The sequence below is a fragment of the Tarenaya hassleriana genome, unplaced genomic scaffold (assembly GCF_000463585.1).
Source record: "Tarenaya hassleriana unplaced genomic scaffold, ASM46358v1 Cleome21, whole genome shotgun sequence".
Taxonomy (NCBI): Eukaryota; Viridiplantae; Streptophyta; class Magnoliopsida; order Brassicales; family Cleomaceae; genus Tarenaya; species Tarenaya hassleriana.
The window spans coordinates 2,740,925-2,761,455 of NW_010965451.1; the positions used below are offsets into that span (position 1 = coordinate 2,740,925).

Consider the following 20,531-nt stretch of genomic DNA (forward strand, 5'->3'; position numbering starts at 1 on the left):
TATTAAGAGTCGAAGTCATACCTTTATTATCCATAAATAGCATTTTATTACAGTACGGTCTACTCTGGACTTTTAATATATATAATATCATAGCTTTTGCATTTTAGTTATATGTTACAGTCCATTATTTCACGTTCTTCATATACTGTACGGAGAAGCGGTTTGGCCGGTGAGTGTGGCAATACTGTACGGAGAAGCGGTTTGGCCGGTGAAGGCAGACTCTGCCACGACTAAGTTTACGATCTCTGTATCGTGGACGCCATCCCAATACGCGCATTTGGACCGATCTTCAAGAACCGGTTGGTTCGGTACACATAGACCCTGTGGCGGTTGGGTCGTGCAACAACTCTCGTTCCTCAACCCTAAACATTTTTATAATAAATATAATCAGATATGAGAGAAAAACATAAGATATATTATCGAGACAGAATAATCTTTATAATATAGACAATTTACTTTCAAATTTGCATGTTTTTTAATTTTTTTTTATAACCAGTTACCATGGTATTACTTTAATGCGTTTAGAATAGAGATATAAACGAATATTATTATAAATAAATACAATATGTTGTTAGAGATAAACATGAATATAATACATTTATAATTTTCACTATTTCAATCTGGATTCATATTTATATATATAGGAAATATCTCTTATAAAATATCCAAATTTGTAAAAATCCCAAATCAAATATATACTAAACAATTATAAAGTTTTCTATCGTGCCAAATAGAAATGAAATATCGAAATCTTGCCAAATTTCAACCAACTCCCCTGAAAGTCGACGAAAAACATCACCGACGTCTGATATGGCAAACCGAAAATTTAACTAGTATATCATGTCATCCCAGCCACCATGTTAGAAAATTAAATAAAAAATAAAATAAAATATTTATATATATTAATTTGCTCAGTAAATGAGAGGAGGTATTATTCCACGATTCTTGTGATCTTAATACGTTACCTAAGGAGGCGGGAATTGGAGTGTTGAACATATCGACGTAAGTGAATTTGGCACCGACGAGGCTTTGGTTGAGATCGTCGACCAGAGCTCTGAGCCTGCTGTTGAATAGCTCGACTGCTGCATTAACATCCTCGTCACAGCCACCTCGGGTGGCGACTCTCGTTGGAATGCAACCGAGTTTCGATAGTCCAAACAGTGCGACTTTCCTTGCTCCGAGGACATACAAAACCTATGTGTACACACATACATACACACATGTTCGTTTATTCAATCTAAATCTGTTTGAATATGCTTATTTTGGGTTATAAGTACTGTTTCAAGGTAAATTATAAGTCTCTTCTCGGGGTTATGACTCTAGAATTTAATTAAGGTTTTGTGGATAGTAAAAAAAGAATCGGTTTAATTACTAAATCTCCCCAAGTCATTTAATTTTCTTTGTGGCTATTGGTCTAATATATATCTTACGTATATGTGGTTTCAGTTAAGTTGTTTTCTTCAACATATTTAATATGGTGTGACTATTGGTCTAATATATATATCTTACGTATATGTTTTCATGCATAGAGAATTAGACATAGAAACCGAACCGAAACCCAAAATTTGATTTTTCAGTTTGGTTATATCAAACCCTATTACGCACCTTCAAGTGAGAAGCGTATCGTGCGATGAGAATGTCGGCGAACTCGTCGGGAGTGAAGAGGAGACCGGACTGGAACGGCGGCGACATGAAGTAGTTGTTCAGGTAATCGTTGGTTCCGATGTACACCGTGTACAAACACTGATTCAATCGTTGCTTCGGTACGGAGGCCCACGTTATCGCCGTCAAATGATTTTGTATCTGTCTATTAAACTCGATGTTATCGCCCTGTTATCACCAGAAGAAGCATTTAGATATTGATTAAAAAAAAGTTAGTGTTATATATTATGAACATTGGGAAGATACGAGTAATTTGATGAGGGCATTCATGGCAGCAAGGACAAAACTTGTCCAATATTAAACATGCCTTGCAGAAACGATGAGGACATCCATGAAGTTATAGCTAATAGATCAAGATTCAGGTTTCAAATAACCAATTACGAGATCACGTCCTAAGAAACTTCAGATAATATATAATGGGATTATTCTTGATATATATATTTTTTACCATATGAAACGTAGCACAAAAAACACTTATAAATTCGGTTTCTAACATACTAAATCCATTGCCATTGGTCACGTGGTCATTTTTTTTTTCTTTTTGTTTTGGAACTTTACCGCTTGTTTGCCGGATTCGTCGAGGATTCCGGATCCTCCAGACGCATAATTTACGCCGGAAGACACTTGAGTCTGAGATATTTCGGCGAATGGCGGGATATAATCCGTGAAACCCATAAATTCAGCTGAAATATATATTATGTAAAAAGAGAACAAGTTATATACTTTTCATTTGTTTTGGCAAAGACAGCAAAAAGTAAATCGGGAACCGGTTTGCTACGAATCTGTGAATATAAAGACGGACCAAGGAAATCGGGAATAGTGCGGCCGTTGGTGTACCGGCCGGTCGGGCCCTTGGGAAAGTCAATACCGTAAGGTAGATAGTTGACTCTTATTTGGTTTAGCAAGTTATTGTTATTGCCGCTGTCCGAGAAGGAGTCTCCGAACACGAAGTAACACGGCACCTTCTGAGCACGCGCCGCCGCACCCGCCATGGCCATGACTACGGTGGCTATGATCACAACCGACATTGCCTTTGCCACTCCCTTGACCATTTTCAGATTCAATTCACTGTGAAATTCACAGACAAACACGTATAGAAGAAAAACTTGGAATATCTTTTGAGGTATGCTTCGTCCCATCACAAGATCGAAGGGCTATTTATAGTGAAAATGATTACCCAATTCCTCGGATTCCTTTTTTTTTTTTTTTGTTCTTTTCGGACATGCATTTAAAACGTGTTTTCTATTAATCCATGCTCTTACGATAACAACAGAAATAGTTTGAGTGGTTGGATTGAGAAACACGTGTCAGCATACGCATGGTTAGATTCGGATAGTTCTATCCATTCACCCATGCATGGATGGGAATTGCATGCACGTAAATTCTTACTAGTTTTATGTGATTTATTATTTCATTTTTTTGAGGAAAATGTTTGATTTATTAATGGTTTTTGAGCGTACTTTTGCTATAGATATATTTTCTTTATATTAATTACCATCCATATGCTTTCGATACTAGAGGAATATATATACAAGCATTATAGAATATTCGGTTTATATATACAGAAGTATTTTGTTTATATCTATGTTGTCTCGAATTGTAGTAAATATTTATATTAAACGAACCTTATATATTAGAATATCATATTGAACGTAGAAATCCTATAAATTAGTGAATCCCACCGGGCCAAACTTTACCAAAAAAAATAAATGCTGTGGTTTTTAATTGCTTCTCCAAGGCGAACAAACTTCCATTACAACTCTTTCATTTGAGAAACAGCATCATTAAATTAGTGTGCATGTGTATGGACGAACCTAATTAAGTCAGATTGACGCCGAAAGCATATGTACTTGGAAATATAAATCTGGTCGGTCCTTTTTATTTCATTTTATCATTAAATATGTACTTGGAACCTAAAATCCATTATATATATCGGAAAAATCGCATATAAATAACTAAATTTTTACAACATTTCTAAATAAATATTTAAACTATAAAATTTCCAAATAAATATCTAAATTTTTCGAAACTTCTATATAAATACCCAAACTTTTAAAAATTTACCAAATGAAACCAAAATTTATTAACAGCGTTAAATTTATAACGGAATCCGTCGATAATTGATGACTTAGTCGTCAACGAATGTTGTTTTATTTGATAAATTTTTTAAAAAAAATGGTATTTATATGGAAGTTTTAAAAAATTTAGGTATTTATTTGGTAATTTTATAATTTAGGTATTTATTTGAGAATTTTGTAAAAATTCAGATATTTATAGCACCTCTATGGAATAGAAAAAATATAACATATTTTAATAATACTATTCAAAATGATCAAATAAATGATATTTTAATATAAAATTTAAATATTTAAATATTAAAAGATTCTTTAATATAAAAAATATTAAATAAAGCGATATTTTGGGAAAATAAGACTAGACGCCACGTCTGCCATGTCAGAAGTTTAATGGAGGCGAAGCGACATCCCCAGATGCGGCCATAGACGCTCATGGGCCTCTGAGAGTGGAGGAGAAGAAGACAAAGGCGAACGAAGAGCAACAACAAATTTACAAAGAAGAAGATGAGGAAGATGGCAGGACCACGTATAAATGTTTTTTAATGGCGTTCGTTCACGTGAACGCCATAGGAAAACATGCCCATTGTTATCAATAAAATATAAAAAGATATAACTAAATAAATGGAATTTATATAGATATTAGTATAAAAATATATTATTATTAATTTTCACAAAATTAATATATCGTAAATATATAATTCGTATACTTTTATTTATTTTTTGTTATATATATATTAATTTTTTAAAATAATTATGAAAAATATCTTAAATAGTTAGATGGAGGTGTTTGTATACTATACTTTTTTAATTAATATCACGAATAATTTATACATTATAAAATTTGCAAAAAAAATTCATCGAAGAGATTTCAAGACAGAAAAATGCATTTTGGCACGAAATAATTCCGTCTTGAAGAGTTTTTCAGAAGAAAACAGATTTTTTCGGACGAAACAGTTTCATACGAAAAAAATTTCGGACGAAAATAGATTCTCCCGAACGAAACAACGTCATCCTGAAAAGTTCACGGACAAAAATAAACTCTTCCGGATGAAACAATTTTATCGTGAAGACTGAAGAGTTCTCAAAGGAAACAGGTTTTTCAGATGAAATAGTTTCATCTTCTCAAACCTTTTCCTTCCTAAAAAACATTTTTCATCGAGAAGATTTTTCGGGATATTAAATGACAATAGAAATTAGAAAATAAATTAAATGACAATAGAAATTAGAGAATAAAATCGAAATTATTTTTGATAAAATTTCATACAAAGATATAGTTTGCAAATGATTGAAAAAAAGGTATACGTTTCCAATCTCTCTCTAAAATTTATACATTTGCTCAAAATTTCTCTATTATAATTTCATACAAAGATTCAACCCATTGTAGGGTTTAATTTTTTTTTTTGTAAATTTGTATCGCGGTGGATTCGAACCGGAAATGAAACTCTTTTTACAAATATCCATCTACCAATTCTGCCACGCTTTGGCTTGTAAAGTTTCATCTGAGATAACTTGTAGGAGTTTTTATTACGCCTTTTGGCAATCGTGACGATTGACGCTAATTGATTGATTAACTGTTACAAAAAAAATTACTTGTTGACAATGTTACGATTGTTATTTTGTGTAAATTACTAAAAAAATATATGATTTTATTATAATAGTAATATTTTAAAAAACGAGGCTATTTTGGTATTTTTAACAAAACGTTATAAATTTCTACCAAAACATAGACGGAGGTATGATTATAAATCTCATACATGCGATTACAGGAGATTGTGATTAAACCTATCGGTTTTTCGATCGACCTAATTCTGTCTCGCTGTCGGTGTGAGAGAAGAGGTTTGTATAGAGATCTTCAAGAAATGCTTCTATGAAGATATTTACACACACTTAGGGTTAAAACTAAATATATGCGTGCTCATTTACATGAATGGGCGTGCAAAAAAACCACTAATCGTACCTTTATTATTATAGCTTTCACATTTTATTACAACACGGTAGACTCGAGACTCGTAACATCTGCAACATCGTAACTTTTTATAAATATAGATTTTTTATTATATATGATACAGTCCATTATTTCACATAACAACAAATCATTCATACATAGATGGCTTACTAACTCCAACAAGTTCGGCAATGCTGTACGGAGAAGCGATTTGGCCGGTGAAGGCAGACTCTGCAACGGCCGAGTATACGACCTCGGTGAAGTGGAAGGCGTCAAAATACGCGTATTCTTTCCGGTTTTCACAAACCGGCTGGTTCGCTGCACATAGAATTTGTCCCGGTTCGACCGTGCAACAGCTATCGTTCCTCAATCCTGAACATTTTTACACAGAAAAAAAGCGTTAATGAATATAATTTCTCATAAATAATTTTCACGAAATCTCATTAATGCTTTTTATTAGATAAGAGAAAAAACAAAAACTTGATTAGTACATAGGGTTGACAAGAGAAATGGAAAGAAGAGAAAAATTATTGGTAGAAGAAATTTTCGAAAAACAATTGTTGTATGCAAAGTCTATTTTTTTTTAGCATAGATTGCAAATAAACTTTTTTATAATCAAATTTCATGGTAAATAGGTTACCTGACGGTCCAGTGTTGAACACATCGACGTAAGTGAATTTGGCATCAGTTAGGGTTTTGTTGACATCATTGACATAAGCTATGAGCTTGTTGTTGAATAGATTGACCGCAGAGTTGGCATCCTCGTTGCAGCCTCCGCCACTTTGTTGGGCGACTAGCCCTGGCGCGCATCCCAGTTTCGGTAACCCAAACAGTGCAACTTTCCTTGCCCCGAGTATATACAAAATCTATACGTAGACATATATATATACACACACATTCAGAATTTAGAATCTAATATGTACGCTGATTGATTACGTTATTGAATCCTTCTGTTCGTTTATAGTAGAAGATATTACGTTTTCATTCAAAAAAAGACATTCAATTAAAGCGATTTTAAAGAAGAAACGTAACCAAAACATTTACTTTCATCTCCCACTTACCATGTGAAGGGCAACAACAATGCAAATTCTAAGTTCATATTAGCAAATGGATCGTTTGACTATCGAATGCACGAGCATGTATGAGCTCCAAAACCAACTCTGCGTCTCATCTTGTTCTTTAGCAAGGCGACATATATATACTCGAACCCAACCACCAAGCCACACCACTCGGATTATACTATCAGTTTCACATACGCATATATGTTTATTTCAATCGAAATTGTTTGAATTATTAGACACGAAAACCGAAAACCGAACCGAACTGAACCCAATTTAGGATTTCTTTATAAGTTTGGTCATATAAATCTAACCCTACATATATACGATTACGTACCTTCAGTTGGGAAGCGTAGATTTGGATGAGAAACTCGGCGAACTGGTCGGGAGTGAACAACTGACTGTTCAACGACGGAGACATTAAGTAGTTGTTGACGTAATCGCTGCTTCCGGTGCTGATCGTGTACAAACACTGCTTCAGCCGGTCCTCTGGTACTCCGGCCCTCGTGGTAGCTTCCAAGTGGTTCCCTATCTGTCTGTTCATACTTAGGTTGTCGCCCTGCATCATAAGAGATACGGTTCATACATGTGAATTAGGGCTTGTGCAGCCCACTTGGGTGGAGCCCATTTGAGTCAGATGACTTTTTGGTTTGGGCTGGGCCAACCCAATACCAATAATTACATGGGTTAGGGCAAACCCAATAGACCCATTTAATTTTTATACGTTAATTATATATTTAGATTTGCTATGAATTAAATTAAGAGGAATATTTTTATACAACGCAATAAATACCATGTTCCAAGGTTTTAGTGCTCGGTTCAAATTATAAATAAAATAATATATAATTGAAAAAAGTAATCTGATCATTATAAAATAAAATAAATAATATTTTTATACATCACACTTGAAAACGGGTCATTATAAGAAAATGAAAATACCCCATGTCAGATCAAGAATCCCACTCGCAAACGCAATCCAGACTTTAAAATGAAGCAAACGTACACTTTTAATGCTTTGACAAAGAAATTCAAAACAAAATTGGTGAATAACGTTCCTTTTTAAAAAAAAAAAAATTGAATTCCATTAAAATGGATCATATCCAAAAGAAAAAAAGTACAAAGAAAATTTTCTGAAGTTTTCAAACTTACGGATCTGAATTTGGTGGCAACGGAAACTAGAAACCATTTCTTTATATTCCAAAATTTTCTCGGGAAACAAACAGAAAACTTAAAAGGTAAAACATGGTCGATAGGGTTTTCAAATGTGATCGCCACAATGCACTCACCATACCCGAATCGTACCTTCAAATATACAGAGAAATCACATTCCACATCGAGAAAGTCGTGAAATCGACGGAAGAACGGAAAGCAGAAGACGTAAAAAACGAAGTAAAGAGAGAGTTCTGACCTGGTTGTTAATGGTGAAAGATACGTCAAAGAAGTAAAAAAAAACTGAATCGCATTGTCGGTTGTTGGAAAGAGAATGAAGAAACTGTTGTTGTTCGAAAGGTTAGAGAATTAGGGTTCCTAAATTTAAGATTTTGAATTAAAATTAAAATTAAAATGGTTATTGTAGATTGGGTTAATTGGGCTGATTCATTAAGCCGATGGTTTAAATGGGTTAAAAACCGTTAAACCCTGACCGAATAGTTAACCAAAATATAATTATGATTGGGTTGTGGTTGGGTTAACGACTAAATCCAACCCAATTTGACACCACTAACTAAATCTATATGATTGGTCATGTGATCATTTTTCTTGTTTATTTTTATGGAAGTTTACCAGGTTTCTGCCGGAATCGTCGAGGATTCCAGATGCTCCAGACGCATAATTCAGACCGGTGAACACCTGTGTCGGAGATGATCCGGCGAAGGGCGGGATATAATCCTTGAAACCCAGAAATCCAGCTGAAATATATATTATATACAGAGATCAAGTTATGTACTTTCATTTGGCAATGGTGCACAGAGAAGTAATCCGGGAACCGGCTTGTGAATGTAGAGACTCACCGAGGAAATCGGGGATAGTGCGACCGTTGGTGAACCGGCCGGTCGGACCATTGGGAAAGTCAATACCGTAAGGTGGGTAGTTGGATTTTGCGCCGGTCACCAAGTCATTGTTGTTACCGTTTTCGAAGAAAGTGTCTCCAAACGAGAAGTAACACGGAACTTGCTGTGCACGCGCCACCGCACCGGCCATGGCCGTGACAACGGTGGCTATGATGATCATCACCGACGTTGCCTGTGGCGGACCCTGAACCATTTTCAGATTCAATTCACTGTGAAAGATAAAACGTAGAGTAGAAAAACTTGGAAGATACTGCAAGATTGCAGGGGTTCTTTAAAGGGAAAATGATGACCAAGTTAGTTGGGTTTTTTTTTTTTTTTTTTCGGACAAGAATTAAAAACACTTTTTCTTGGGTACGGGACAAAATAATGAAGCCAATAAAGATCTCACCAGAACGCAGATATGGTTAGCTGGCTGGTTGTTGTATCGGAGAATACGTGTCAGCATATAGGCCTCATTAGTTTCGGCAATGGCAAGTCCTAATGTCATTCACGTGCCTAATATAGAGAACCGTGCCGTCTCAAGATTTGTCGAGTCTTCAGTCGATATATTACAAAGATTATAAATAAATATTAAAATTAAAATTAAAAAAATCTCAAATATTATATATTTTTTTTATACGGTGACGTTTGGGCCGGATAGTGTTTCATAGTCCTCGGGCCGGACTCGACAAATCTTTCGATTTCATGTAATAACCGATGACAAATCACGCGTAATAGATAAACCATCCGAAACTAATCGATTCAAAGGAAGTTCAGATCTTAGGAGAAATTTAACCTCCTAGTCATTTTTCAACTGAATTGGAGACTTTCTCTCGAATACTATATTTTTTTCGAATATCATTTAACAATGGTACAAGTATTTATAATCCAATACATGTACAAGTTTGTTATACTTATATAAAATATCAAATATACACTGAAAGTTTCTAAAATAAAATTTTTATTAGTTATGCTATCGATTATAAATAAACGGATTAATTCCACAAAAAATTTAAACTTACTTAAATATTCTATATAAAATCTTCAACTCACAATCTCTCACAAAAATTCTGAATATGACAAAAACTTTCACAAAAATTAGAAATTTATCATTTTCTTCCATATAGAACTTTTGACGTATTTGACCAAAAATATTGATGATGTGGCACGACGTATTGCTGACATGACGCTAATTGAGTTAGCACATCAGCACCACATCATCAATTTAAAATTAAAATATAAATATATATATATCACACCTATATACATACATACATACACACATATATATATATATACACATGCATATATATATATATAAATATATATAGATTTATATATATATATGCATATATATACATGCACATATATATATATATCTATATGATTGTATGGACGTATATATATATATATGTATATATATGTGTATGTATTTTAATTTTATTTTTATATTTTAATTTTTAAATTGATGGTGTGGTGTTGACGTGATAACTCAGTCGGTGTCATGTCCACGATGCATCGACCACATCATCATTATTTTTTATCAAACAATTTAAAGACTTTATATAGAAGAAAATCACGTCTTTAATTTTTGTAGAAGTTTTTGCTAAATTTAGGATTTTTTGTGGGAGACTATAAATTGAGGGTTTTATATGGAACATTTTAATAAGTTTGGGTTTTTTTGCAGGATTAAACCATAAATAAACTGTTGGTAAATATTAATAAAAATAATATTTTTTTAAAGATCATTTGGTTCGTAAGGGGTGTAAAATGGACGGGCCGGGCCGGAATCGGGCGGGTTCAATTCGGGCATGGAATTTTTCGGGCCGGGTCGGCCCGCCCATTTATTTTTCGGATCTAGGATCGATGGCCCGGAGCCCGGCCCTATAGGGCTTCGGGCGGGTTCGGACCGGGCTTCGGGTTTTTTATCAAATAAAAATATTTTTTTCTTACGATAATAATAATAATGTAAAATATTAAAAAAAAAAAGCAAACATAGTATTAAAAAGATATTATATGATGTAATTAATTTGAAACACGTAGAAAAAAATCAATATATTCATATGCAAACAAAGGTTTAAAAATATATATGTTTGAAAGTTTATACGCTTTCAAAAACATAAATTGATATATATATATATGATGTAATATTGTTTTAAAAATAAAAGTTTCCGTCACTTTAAAAAGTGTTAATTGGAATCAAGATAAAGCTTCGTTATTTGGTTAAAAGATACACATATATAAATCTAGCACATATATTTGTTTATGCGCATCGAAGAACAAAATCCAACCCACTAGTACGAAACAAAACTAATATAGAGTGAGAAAAAAAATATAAAACAAAAAAATATTATCAAATAGTAAGTATTAGGTTTGATTTGGTAAAAAAAATAATACAAAAGAAGATTATCCAATATATGATATAATATGGTTAAAAAGAAGTTAAGATAATTATAGAGAGTTAAAACTTTGGTTTAGAAAAAAGTTAGAAAAAAAAATTAATGGGCCTCAAGCCCGGCACTAGACCCGACCGGCCCGGCCTGACTGGCCCGCAACCCATTTAACCCGAAGTCCGAAAGCCCGAAATTTAATGAGCCTATACTTTTTAGGCCCATGTCCTTATTATTCTCGGGCGGATTCGGGTCGAATTTCGGGCTCCGGATTTAATTGACATCCCTACGTAATCACTCTATTGATATATTTGACTTTTAAGTATTTTAAATATATAATTTTAAAAATTGATATATTTGGAGAAATATGAAATCAATTTAAAGATTCACTTATTTTTCAAATTTAAATTAGAATTAATAATAAATTAATCATAAAAATAAATTTTGAAACGATTGTTATTTTTTCATTAATTTTCATGATTTTAGATTTAGTTATTTAATAATAAAATTAAAGATTGCTTTCATTTTCTCAGAGTGGGTTTGTAAGAGACCTCGCAAAATAAATAATATATTCGATTTAAATGGAAAAAGATAACCAAAATAGAGTTCGTACATATGACTATATTGTATCTATGAGAGTATTGTATATATATATATATATGCACATGGGAAATCCCTGAGACTCCGGGAGAGATAATATCTTTAGGAGATACACAATCTCCATGACACGATTTACGCAATCTATATATGCAATATTATCTTCTATAAAATAGCTAAATATAATATATCAATTAAGTATTATTCTTATCATATTTGTTTCGATATATAAGAAAATATGGAGTAAATCTTTCTTTTTCTAACAAATATTGTCATTTAAAATGATATAAAAATTGTACTAAAAATTGAATTATTATATTTATTCCAAAATCGAAAAAATAAGAATTAAATATCGAATTTACACCAAAAAATAAATATGATTTCGAAAACTTAGAAATAATTTTATTAGTTAAATTTAAATCAAATTGAACCAAATGTAAACTCTCCACCTCGGGTGGAGTCGGGTTTCAGGTTTAATATGGACAATGAATTTAGAATATCGAGGAACTATTTATTCGCCCTGGTTCGGGCTTCCTATTGGCGGATAAACACATTTTTTACGATAACTAACTCGATTTGATTAAAAAATGGTTTATTAATAGCAAGAAGTCATATGGCACAAAATCAAACCTTTGTATAAAATGAAAAATTCTGAATGAAATAGGAATTATGTAACAAAATAAAATATGAAAATTTTATTATCTAAAAAGGTAAGAACACTCCCGACTTACCCAAGATTGGATGGTTAGAGATAGTCTTTCTCGCGATTAGATAAATAAAAATTTTTATTGTTTCAACCTCCTCAACTTGTAAAGGATGAGCCATAACTCCTTTCCGACCCAGATTCTAGTCTCCATTTAGTGAGGAAAATTCACTTGAATTTCTCTAATTCTTTGAAAGATGTAGTTTGATCACAGGTCCAATAAATTTTCGGAATTATATATATAAAAAGAACGGTTCCAACTTAATTCTGAAAGCACTACCATGTATGATCAAGAAAGTGACGAGCGAGTGCGTAAAATCGGAGATATATACTACCTTATAGAAACCAAACCAGGAGGACTTCAAGAAGTAACTTTATATATATATACGAGGTGCAACCTAACTGAGGCTAAAACGGGCTTACTCGGATTGATCCGGGTCTAGATGGCCCGTTTTACTTCCGTACCGAGGGCATACAAAACCTATGTGTACACACATACATATTTTTCAATCTAAATGTGTCTGAGTCCGTTTATTTTGGGCTATAAAAGCTACATAATACATCAACTTAATTTGCTCGGTACTGTTTCAAAATAAATTATAAGTCTCTCTTTCCGAGTTTTCAACCCTAGAGTGTATGGTTTTATGGATAGTACGGAAAGAATCGGTTCATATATGAATGCCATTTCAGTTGTGCTTCCATTTCTCAGTTTATAGAATGGACTTACGAAAGCAAATATTCGAGTAGATATCATACCTTTATTATCCATAATACCTTAGCTTTTGCATTTTATTACAGTACGGCCACTTGTAGCTTTTTTATTTTTATTTTAGTAGATATGTTACAGTCCATCATATATATATATATATATATGTAGGTGGGCTTATCAACTAGCAAGTGCGGCGATGCTGTACGGAGAAGCGGTTTGGCCGGTGAAGGCAGACTTCGCATCGACTGAGTATACGACCTCTGTGAAGTGGAAGGCATCAAAATACGCGTATTGGTTCCGGTTTGCACAAACCGGCTGGTTCGCTACACATAGAATTTGCCCCGGCTGGACCGTGCAACAGCTTTCGTTCCTCAACCCTGAACATTTTTACACAGAAAAAAAGGAGCAAATGAAAATAGTTTTTCATAAATATTATGTTATGTGAATCTCGTGAATACTTTTTACTTGCTGAGAGAATAACCTTTGAAATACTCTGATATGTGTCCCAATAAAAGGACTCGGATGCGGGAAAAACAAAAGGTAGCTTTGCATATATATATATATATATATATATATATATTTGCATATATATTAACCACTATTAATATGTTACCTAGCCCTGCGGTGTTGAACGCATCGACATAAGTGAATTTGGCACCGGCTAGGGTTTTGTTGAGATCGTCGACAAGAGCTCTGAGTTTAGTGTTGAACAACTTGACTGCGGAGTTAGCCTTCTCATCGCAACCGCCGCCTTGGGTGACAAGCCCTGGTGCGCATCCGAGTTTAGGTAATCCAAACAGTGCAACTTTCCTTGCTCCGAGTATATACAAAACCTATACGCATGTACACACACATATATATATATATATGTTTCATTTTTTCAATCGATATTTGTTTGAATCCGTTTTATTTTCTATCATAAAAGCATGAGCGGCACAATACATAGAAGCCCGATTTAGGATATTTTTTCTTCAAAGTTTGGGTCATATATCTAACCCTGCATGTATATGATTATACGTACCTTCAATTGAAAAGAGTAGACACGGACGAGAAACTGCGCGAACTGGTCGGGAGTGAACAAGAGACCGTTCAAGGACGGAGGCGACACTAAGTAGTCGTTGACGTAGTCGCTGCTTCCGGTGCTAATCGTGTACAAACACTTCTTCAGCCTCTCCTTTGGCACACCGGCCCTTGTGATCGCCCTGAAATGGTTCCCTATCTGTCTATTCAAACTAAGGTTATCGCCCTGTTCAATAGCAAAAGCACAAATAAATATGGTTCATATATAGTTTTGGTGTTGATACATTAAGAACATTAAATCTATCTAATTATACTTCCCAACATGGGGTTTTTGTGTTTCTTTTTCACTTATCATGGGTACCCTATCTTTTGTATTCGGTTAACACCGACATGTAATTATACTTCTTACTAATATATTTCACATTTAACCAAAAAAAAAAAACATTAAATCTATCTATGCATGTGATCAGTTTTTTTTTTCCGAACATTACTAGGTTTTTGCCGGAATTGTCGAGGATTCCAGATGCTCCAGATGCATAATTTAGACCGGTGAGCGCTTGTGTAGGAGATGATCCGGCGAAGGGCGGGATCAAATCCTTGAAACCCAGCAATCCAGCTGAAATATATATTATATAAAGAGATCAAATTATATAATTTCATTTGTAATTTGACAATGGTACACAAGGAAGTGAACCGGAAACCGTTTGCTATGAATCTGTAAATTTAGAGGCGAACCGAGAAAATCGGGGATAGTACGACCGTTGGTGAACCGGCCGGTCGGACCCTTGGGAAAGTCGATACCATAAGGTAGATAGTTGGATTTTGCGTTGGTTACCAAGTCATTGTTATTGCCGTTGTCAAAGAAAGTGTCTCCAAACACGAAGTAACACGGCACTTGTTGTGCAAGCGCTGCCGCATCGGTCATGGCCGTGGCTACGGTGGCTATGATGATCATAACTGACATTGCCTTTGGCCTTCCCTTAACCATTTTCAAATTCAATTCACTGTGAAAGATGAACGTATAGAAGAAAAGCGTGGAATATCTTTTGAGATATGCGTCGACCCATTACAAGATTGAAGGGCTATTTATAGTGAAAATGATGACCCAATTAGTCCATTCAGCATATAGGCCTCGTTAGTTTCGGCAAGTTCTATTCATTCACGCCCTTAATTAATGTTAATATGCATGGACGGGAATTGCATGTATTTTATATATGGTTACGTGTTAATCAGGTTAAATGCTTTGAAATTGTTTGGTTTATTAAGTGTTCGGTTGATTGTATTTAATATTGCTATAGATGTATTTTCATTATATTAATTACCATACTATTGGAATACATACAAAGATTATGGAAAATGTTTGGTTTCTATGTACAGAAGTGTTTTTATTTTTTTTAGAATTATTGTAAATATTTATATTAAACGTAACTTGTATATTAGAATATCAGATTGAACGTCGAAATCCTATGAATTAGAGGCGAGTTGTATAAATGGGGTAGTTTTAATTACTTCTCAAATCTGAACAAATTTCAATTACAACTCTTTTATTTACAAAAATTAATGTAATCTAATAACCCGTATAGAAATGTAAATTTTGTATTGGACCCTAAACTCTAAAAAACAAAAATATTCTAACAGAAGAAAACAAATAAAGCATCACTAAAAAGTTAAACACACCTAGATATTTAATTTCATGAAAAAAAAATATATGATTACATTCTTCCAAATAAACTAACAAATAAAAAAAAATATCTTCATATTAGCAAACAATATATGCCGTTTGTTTTTTTAATATATATCTTAATCATATAGATTTCTTATAAATATATTGAAAATAACTAATTAGAATCTATACAATAAATAATATTCTTGTCATATTTTTTTAGATATATAAGAAAATATTGAGTTAATATGTCTTTTTCTATGTAATAAATATAGCCATTTAAAATAATAAATATTGGTTGAGTAAGTTATCTTTTTTTATGATTCTTATTATTTTAAATATTAGTTGATTATTTGTAGAGAGTTAGGTATTTTTTGGCTAAAATTAAAGTTTGTGTATTAATTGTTGTCCAAAGCAACTAGGGAAAGCTGTCGGAAGAACAAAGTAGGGTTTGTTTTCGCTACCAAAGTGAAAATCATATATACCCATAATAACCATAATCATATATATACCTATAATAGTAACATCTATATCCATAATAACTTTCATGACTCGTATACGTAGACCTTCAAGTAACGTTTTTACAGAGATGTTTAAACTCAGTTGTGTTTTTTTTTTTTTTTTTTTTTTTTCCTGTTAATATATTTTCTATTTCAAAAGAACGATACAGAGGTCCATGGCAATAAGCCAGTACAGACAGAGATAGATACCCAGGGGAGGATAGTAAGATCTAACGATTAGACCAAATCAAAATATCGAAACCAGAGAGTAAGTAGCGAATCCGCGCAGTTCCGCATGCACCAGTCCCGCGGGATAGATGAGAGACGCCTTCGAGTTGTGTTGAGTATCTCCTTCGCAATGATTGTCGGAGGTCTAGCTGTGTGCTCATGGAGCCGAAGATTCCTCTCTCGCCATGAAAGGTAGACAGTCGCCTGAAGTAGTAGGTTGATGATCAGTTTGATAGCACGATTAGGAGAACAAGAGTCGACCCAGGTTAGTGCGTCGGCAAAGGAGGTCGCCTGCAGTTGAGTCACAGGGCTTCCCCTCAGCAAGATTGCCCAGACTTGCCTGAGGAAATTACAAACAAAAAACATATGGTCGACTGTCTCATCTGCTTCATCGCACAATGGACAGCTCAGCAACGTGTTTGGGTACCAAGAAGAGATACGATTTCTTGTCGGCAGCCTGTTACGTATAGCCAGCCAGCAAGTGAACGCATGCTTCGGAATGGCATGAGTAAACCAGATCGATCTTTTCCATACTACCGAGCAAAGCGGCGAGTAAAATAGCTTCCAAGCTAGGGCAGTAGAAAAAGGCTTGCAATCAGTTTCCATGTGAGATGCAGACCAGTAGAAAAGATCCGGCGAGGTTGAACGGGAAGGTAGGTCCAACATGGAGAGACCGCTGAGTACCGTAGCCATACGTTGAGTCCTTACATGAGTGAAAGACCAACCATCATTAGAACAAGCATCCCGAACAGATGAGTAACGGGGAATACCTAGTAGTCGAGGCCCTTCTTCGCCGAGGAAGGAGATGAGTGGTCCATGCGGGAGCCATGAGTCAAACCAGAAGCTGCATATGGTCCCATCGCCCACCCTGCAACGGATAAATGGACGAGCGGTGTCTCGTAACTTGAGGATCTTCCTCCACAACCAGCTTCCTTTGGTACTAGATTTGAGATCCCACAACGATTTCCCTTTGATTAAATGATGTCTCACCCATGCGACCCAAAGCGAACCACTCTTGGTAAAAATTAGCCAAAGAAGCTTGAGTGTCAGGATAGTATTCCAATCAGTCACCCTTCGCAGCCCTAAACCCCCGCATTCCTTCGGAGTACAGACAGAGCTCCATGCCACCTTAGCTCCCTTAGCCGTTATAGGAGTGCCTGACCAGAGAAAAGCAGAGCACATTCTCTCCAATTCCTTAATACAGTGACGCGGAAGAATAAAAGCTGAGCACCAAAAATTTATAATGCTGTAGATGACTGACTGTATTAGTTGTAATCTACCGGCGAAAGAGAGATGCCGAGAAGTCCAGGAGAAAAGCTTTGCCTTGATGGAGTCTTTTAGACCAGCACAATCCCTATCATTGATGCGTTTTCCTGACAGCGGAAGACCTAGATATCTCACCGGCAGCTGAGTACGAGTAATTCCAGTAGCCGCTTCAAGGGCAGCAACAATTGTATCAGAATTTCCATCCACAAAAAGAGAGGATTTCTCTTTGTTCAGATGCAAACCCGAGGTCCCATAGAAGGAGGCCAACGTATCCATGACCGCTGCAAGAGAACTGGTAGAACATTCTGAAAAGACCAAAATGTCGTCGGCAAACATTAGGCTGGCAATTCGAGGATTCCTGCATCTTGGAGGAAGAATAATGCGACCCTGTTCCACCGCCCTGTTCAGAAGACGGGATAATACATCCATAACAAGCACAAAGAGATAGGGTGATAGCGGATCCCCTTGACGCAAGCCGCGTTTCCCTTTGAAATAACCCACTGTTTCTCCATTAAAAGACAATGAGAAGGAAGGGGAGGTGAGACACTCCTTAATCCACAGAATGAACCGAGGCGGGAGATGTATAGCCTCCAAGATATTGAGTACAAACTGCCAGTGAACACTATCAAAGGCCTTGGATAAATCAACCTTGATAAGTGCTTGACTGCATCTTCCACTTCGATTAAACCCAGAAACGAGCTCCGTCGCTAGCAATACATTCTCAAGTAATGAACGTCCAGGAATAAAGGCAGTTTGGTTTTGACAAGTGATGGAACCAAGCAATGTCTTTAGTCTTTTAGCAAGTAGGCGCGAGATTGCCTTGTAGATGGTGTTACAACATGAAATTGGCCGATATTCCTTGAGTCTGGATGCTGTTTTGACTTTAGGAATAAGAGTAATCAAGGTCGAGTTCCACTGTTTTAGGATAGTGTTGGAACCGAAGAATTCCCGCACAGCAGCTATAACATCTGAACCCACTACAGTCCAACAAAGCGAGAAAAACTCAGCCGAGAAACCATCAGGGCCGGGAGCTTTACCTTTCGGTAATGAGAGCACTGCTGTGACACCCGTAACCCCGTATCCCGCTTACAGGTTGTGCCACGTGGACAATAAAATCACAATCGGAAAATTTCGAAATATAAACTCGCGGGAAAGTTAAAACGATCCATTTTAAATATAATACAGCGGAAGACATTGTAAAATACATCAATACGTTCGCACACGCTTGGAACGGTACCAGTACATAATACAAGTGGTGTGAAAACTATAACACAAAAAGTTCAAAGATCACCACTCTTTATTTTTGAAAACAGAATGCGTTAAAGATAATTATACATGATGAGGAAGTCTAGCTGTCACCGGGTCCCGTGTCTGCCTCAGTCACTGTTGCTGCTCACGACCTGAAACGTTGCATAACAACGTCCTAAGCTACGTGCTTAGGGAGGAATTCGGGTGTAACCCGAGATTTCTATTTTTATTGAAAACGGCCAAGCAATATAGTTAATAATATACATATACATGCGACGGGATATTCCAATAAAATCAATCATCATTGAATCAATCAGCATTCTCAAACAATGTCCGTCAATCGTCTCTACGTGTATATCACACGTAGGTAAATACAACAACTCGTTCATGCCTGTGTCGAACACGAGGCGCAACAGCCCAAGCAAAAATCGTTTGCGAGGACCTCAAGTGATCTTCATACTCCTCATCGATCACCGATATCACGGCTCTCGGTACCGGTCATCCCATACCCACTCCAGACATCGATCCCCGATGCCGCCGACTGCCGGGCGAAGCAGCTCTATGCTAACTCCCCCTCGCCGACCATCCGCCTCGGAAAAATACTCATCAGACTCGAGCTCAAATCTTTCAGAGTATATCCGTACCACCTCACCGGGGGACACACGCAACTACCCGGGTCTCAGGTTTATTTGCCAGTCAACGGGTGACACACGCAAACCCGAAGTCCGTTCCATGGCCAATGGAACGTTGGCGCGGTTGCCAAAGAACCGTACTTCCTCGTCACGCATTCGAGTGACACACGCAAACCCGAATGCGTGAGTCTCTGGATGCCATAACCGTTTATCAGAAAACGGTGGCGCGATACGAAGATCGCCACAATCACAAACACGTCACCGCGGTATGATAATCGATCCGGATTGATTATCATACATCGAAGACTTCAGTAAATGCAATCATCATTTTATTATTTATAAGATTACCCGACTACAATCATACGTTTCACAATATCCGGACCCATCCGGTATATTGCTAACGTCATGCAATTCTACCCGTTTTAATCTAACTTTAAATATCATTTATTTACCGGTTATACTATTTATATTATTGTTATTTATTTTTATTTATTATTATTTTGTTTCTCAATAATCATTTGAATTTTATTTATTCATTTATTTGTTTATATATTTATCGATTCATTACTAAAATTATTTTTATTGTTATATTTCAAAATTATCTTACAACAATGACAATTAAATTTACGAATTTAACCCCAATCAATCATCAAATTTGCATAAAACATACAAACTCCGAAATCAATAAAAATAAAATTCTCAAAGCCACATCCAAATTCACTCACAGTATTATGCCGGTCGATTTTTTTCCAATTGTAGTGTCCACCGGGATTAGTCGGTAAACTCT

The 20,531-nt window shown here is 35.4% G+C and overlaps 3 protein-coding genes across 3 annotated transcripts; all 3 read right to left on the bottom strand.

Annotated features, from left to right (window-relative positions):
* On the bottom strand, positions 1 to 2,804 carry LOC104814671 (GDSL esterase/lipase At4g30140-like). The gene is made up of 5 exons (XM_010542843.2): positions 2,465 to 2,804; positions 2,221 to 2,345; positions 1,606 to 1,830; positions 966 to 1,194; positions 1 to 362 (listed from the first exon to the last, which is right to left on the bottom strand). The coding sequence occupies exons 1-5, from the start codon at positions 2,799 to 2,801 to the stop codon at positions 139 to 141; spliced, it is 1,140 nt and encodes a 379-aa protein (XP_010541145.1). The 5' UTR covers positions 2,802 to 2,804; the 3' UTR covers positions 1 to 138.
* A 2,867-nt stretch (positions 2,805 to 5,671) lies between these two features.
* LOC104814674 (GDSL esterase/lipase At4g30140-like) lies at positions 5,672 to 9,116 on the bottom strand. Its single transcript, XM_010542847.2, has 5 exons — positions 8,750 to 9,116; positions 8,523 to 8,647; positions 7,078 to 7,299; positions 6,323 to 6,548; positions 5,672 to 6,054 (listed from the first exon to the last, which is right to left on the bottom strand). Exons 1-5 carry the CDS (start codon positions 9,000 to 9,002, stop codon positions 5,831 to 5,833), a joined length of 1,050 nt encoding a protein of 349 aa, XP_010541149.1. The 5' UTR covers positions 9,003 to 9,116; the 3' UTR covers positions 5,672 to 5,830.
* Positions 9,117 to 13,214: 4,098 nt separating this feature from the next.
* Positions 13,215 to 15,271, bottom strand: LOC104814673 (GDSL esterase/lipase At4g30140-like). Its single transcript, XM_010542846.2, has 5 exons — positions 14,943 to 15,271; positions 14,699 to 14,823; positions 14,209 to 14,433; positions 13,801 to 14,020; positions 13,215 to 13,564 (listed from the first exon to the last, which is right to left on the bottom strand). The coding sequence occupies exons 1-5, from the start codon at positions 15,193 to 15,195 to the stop codon at positions 13,365 to 13,367; spliced, it is 1,023 nt and encodes a 340-aa protein (XP_010541148.1). The 5' UTR covers positions 15,196 to 15,271; the 3' UTR covers positions 13,215 to 13,364.
* Positions 15,272 to 20,531: the final 5,260 nt, after the last annotated feature.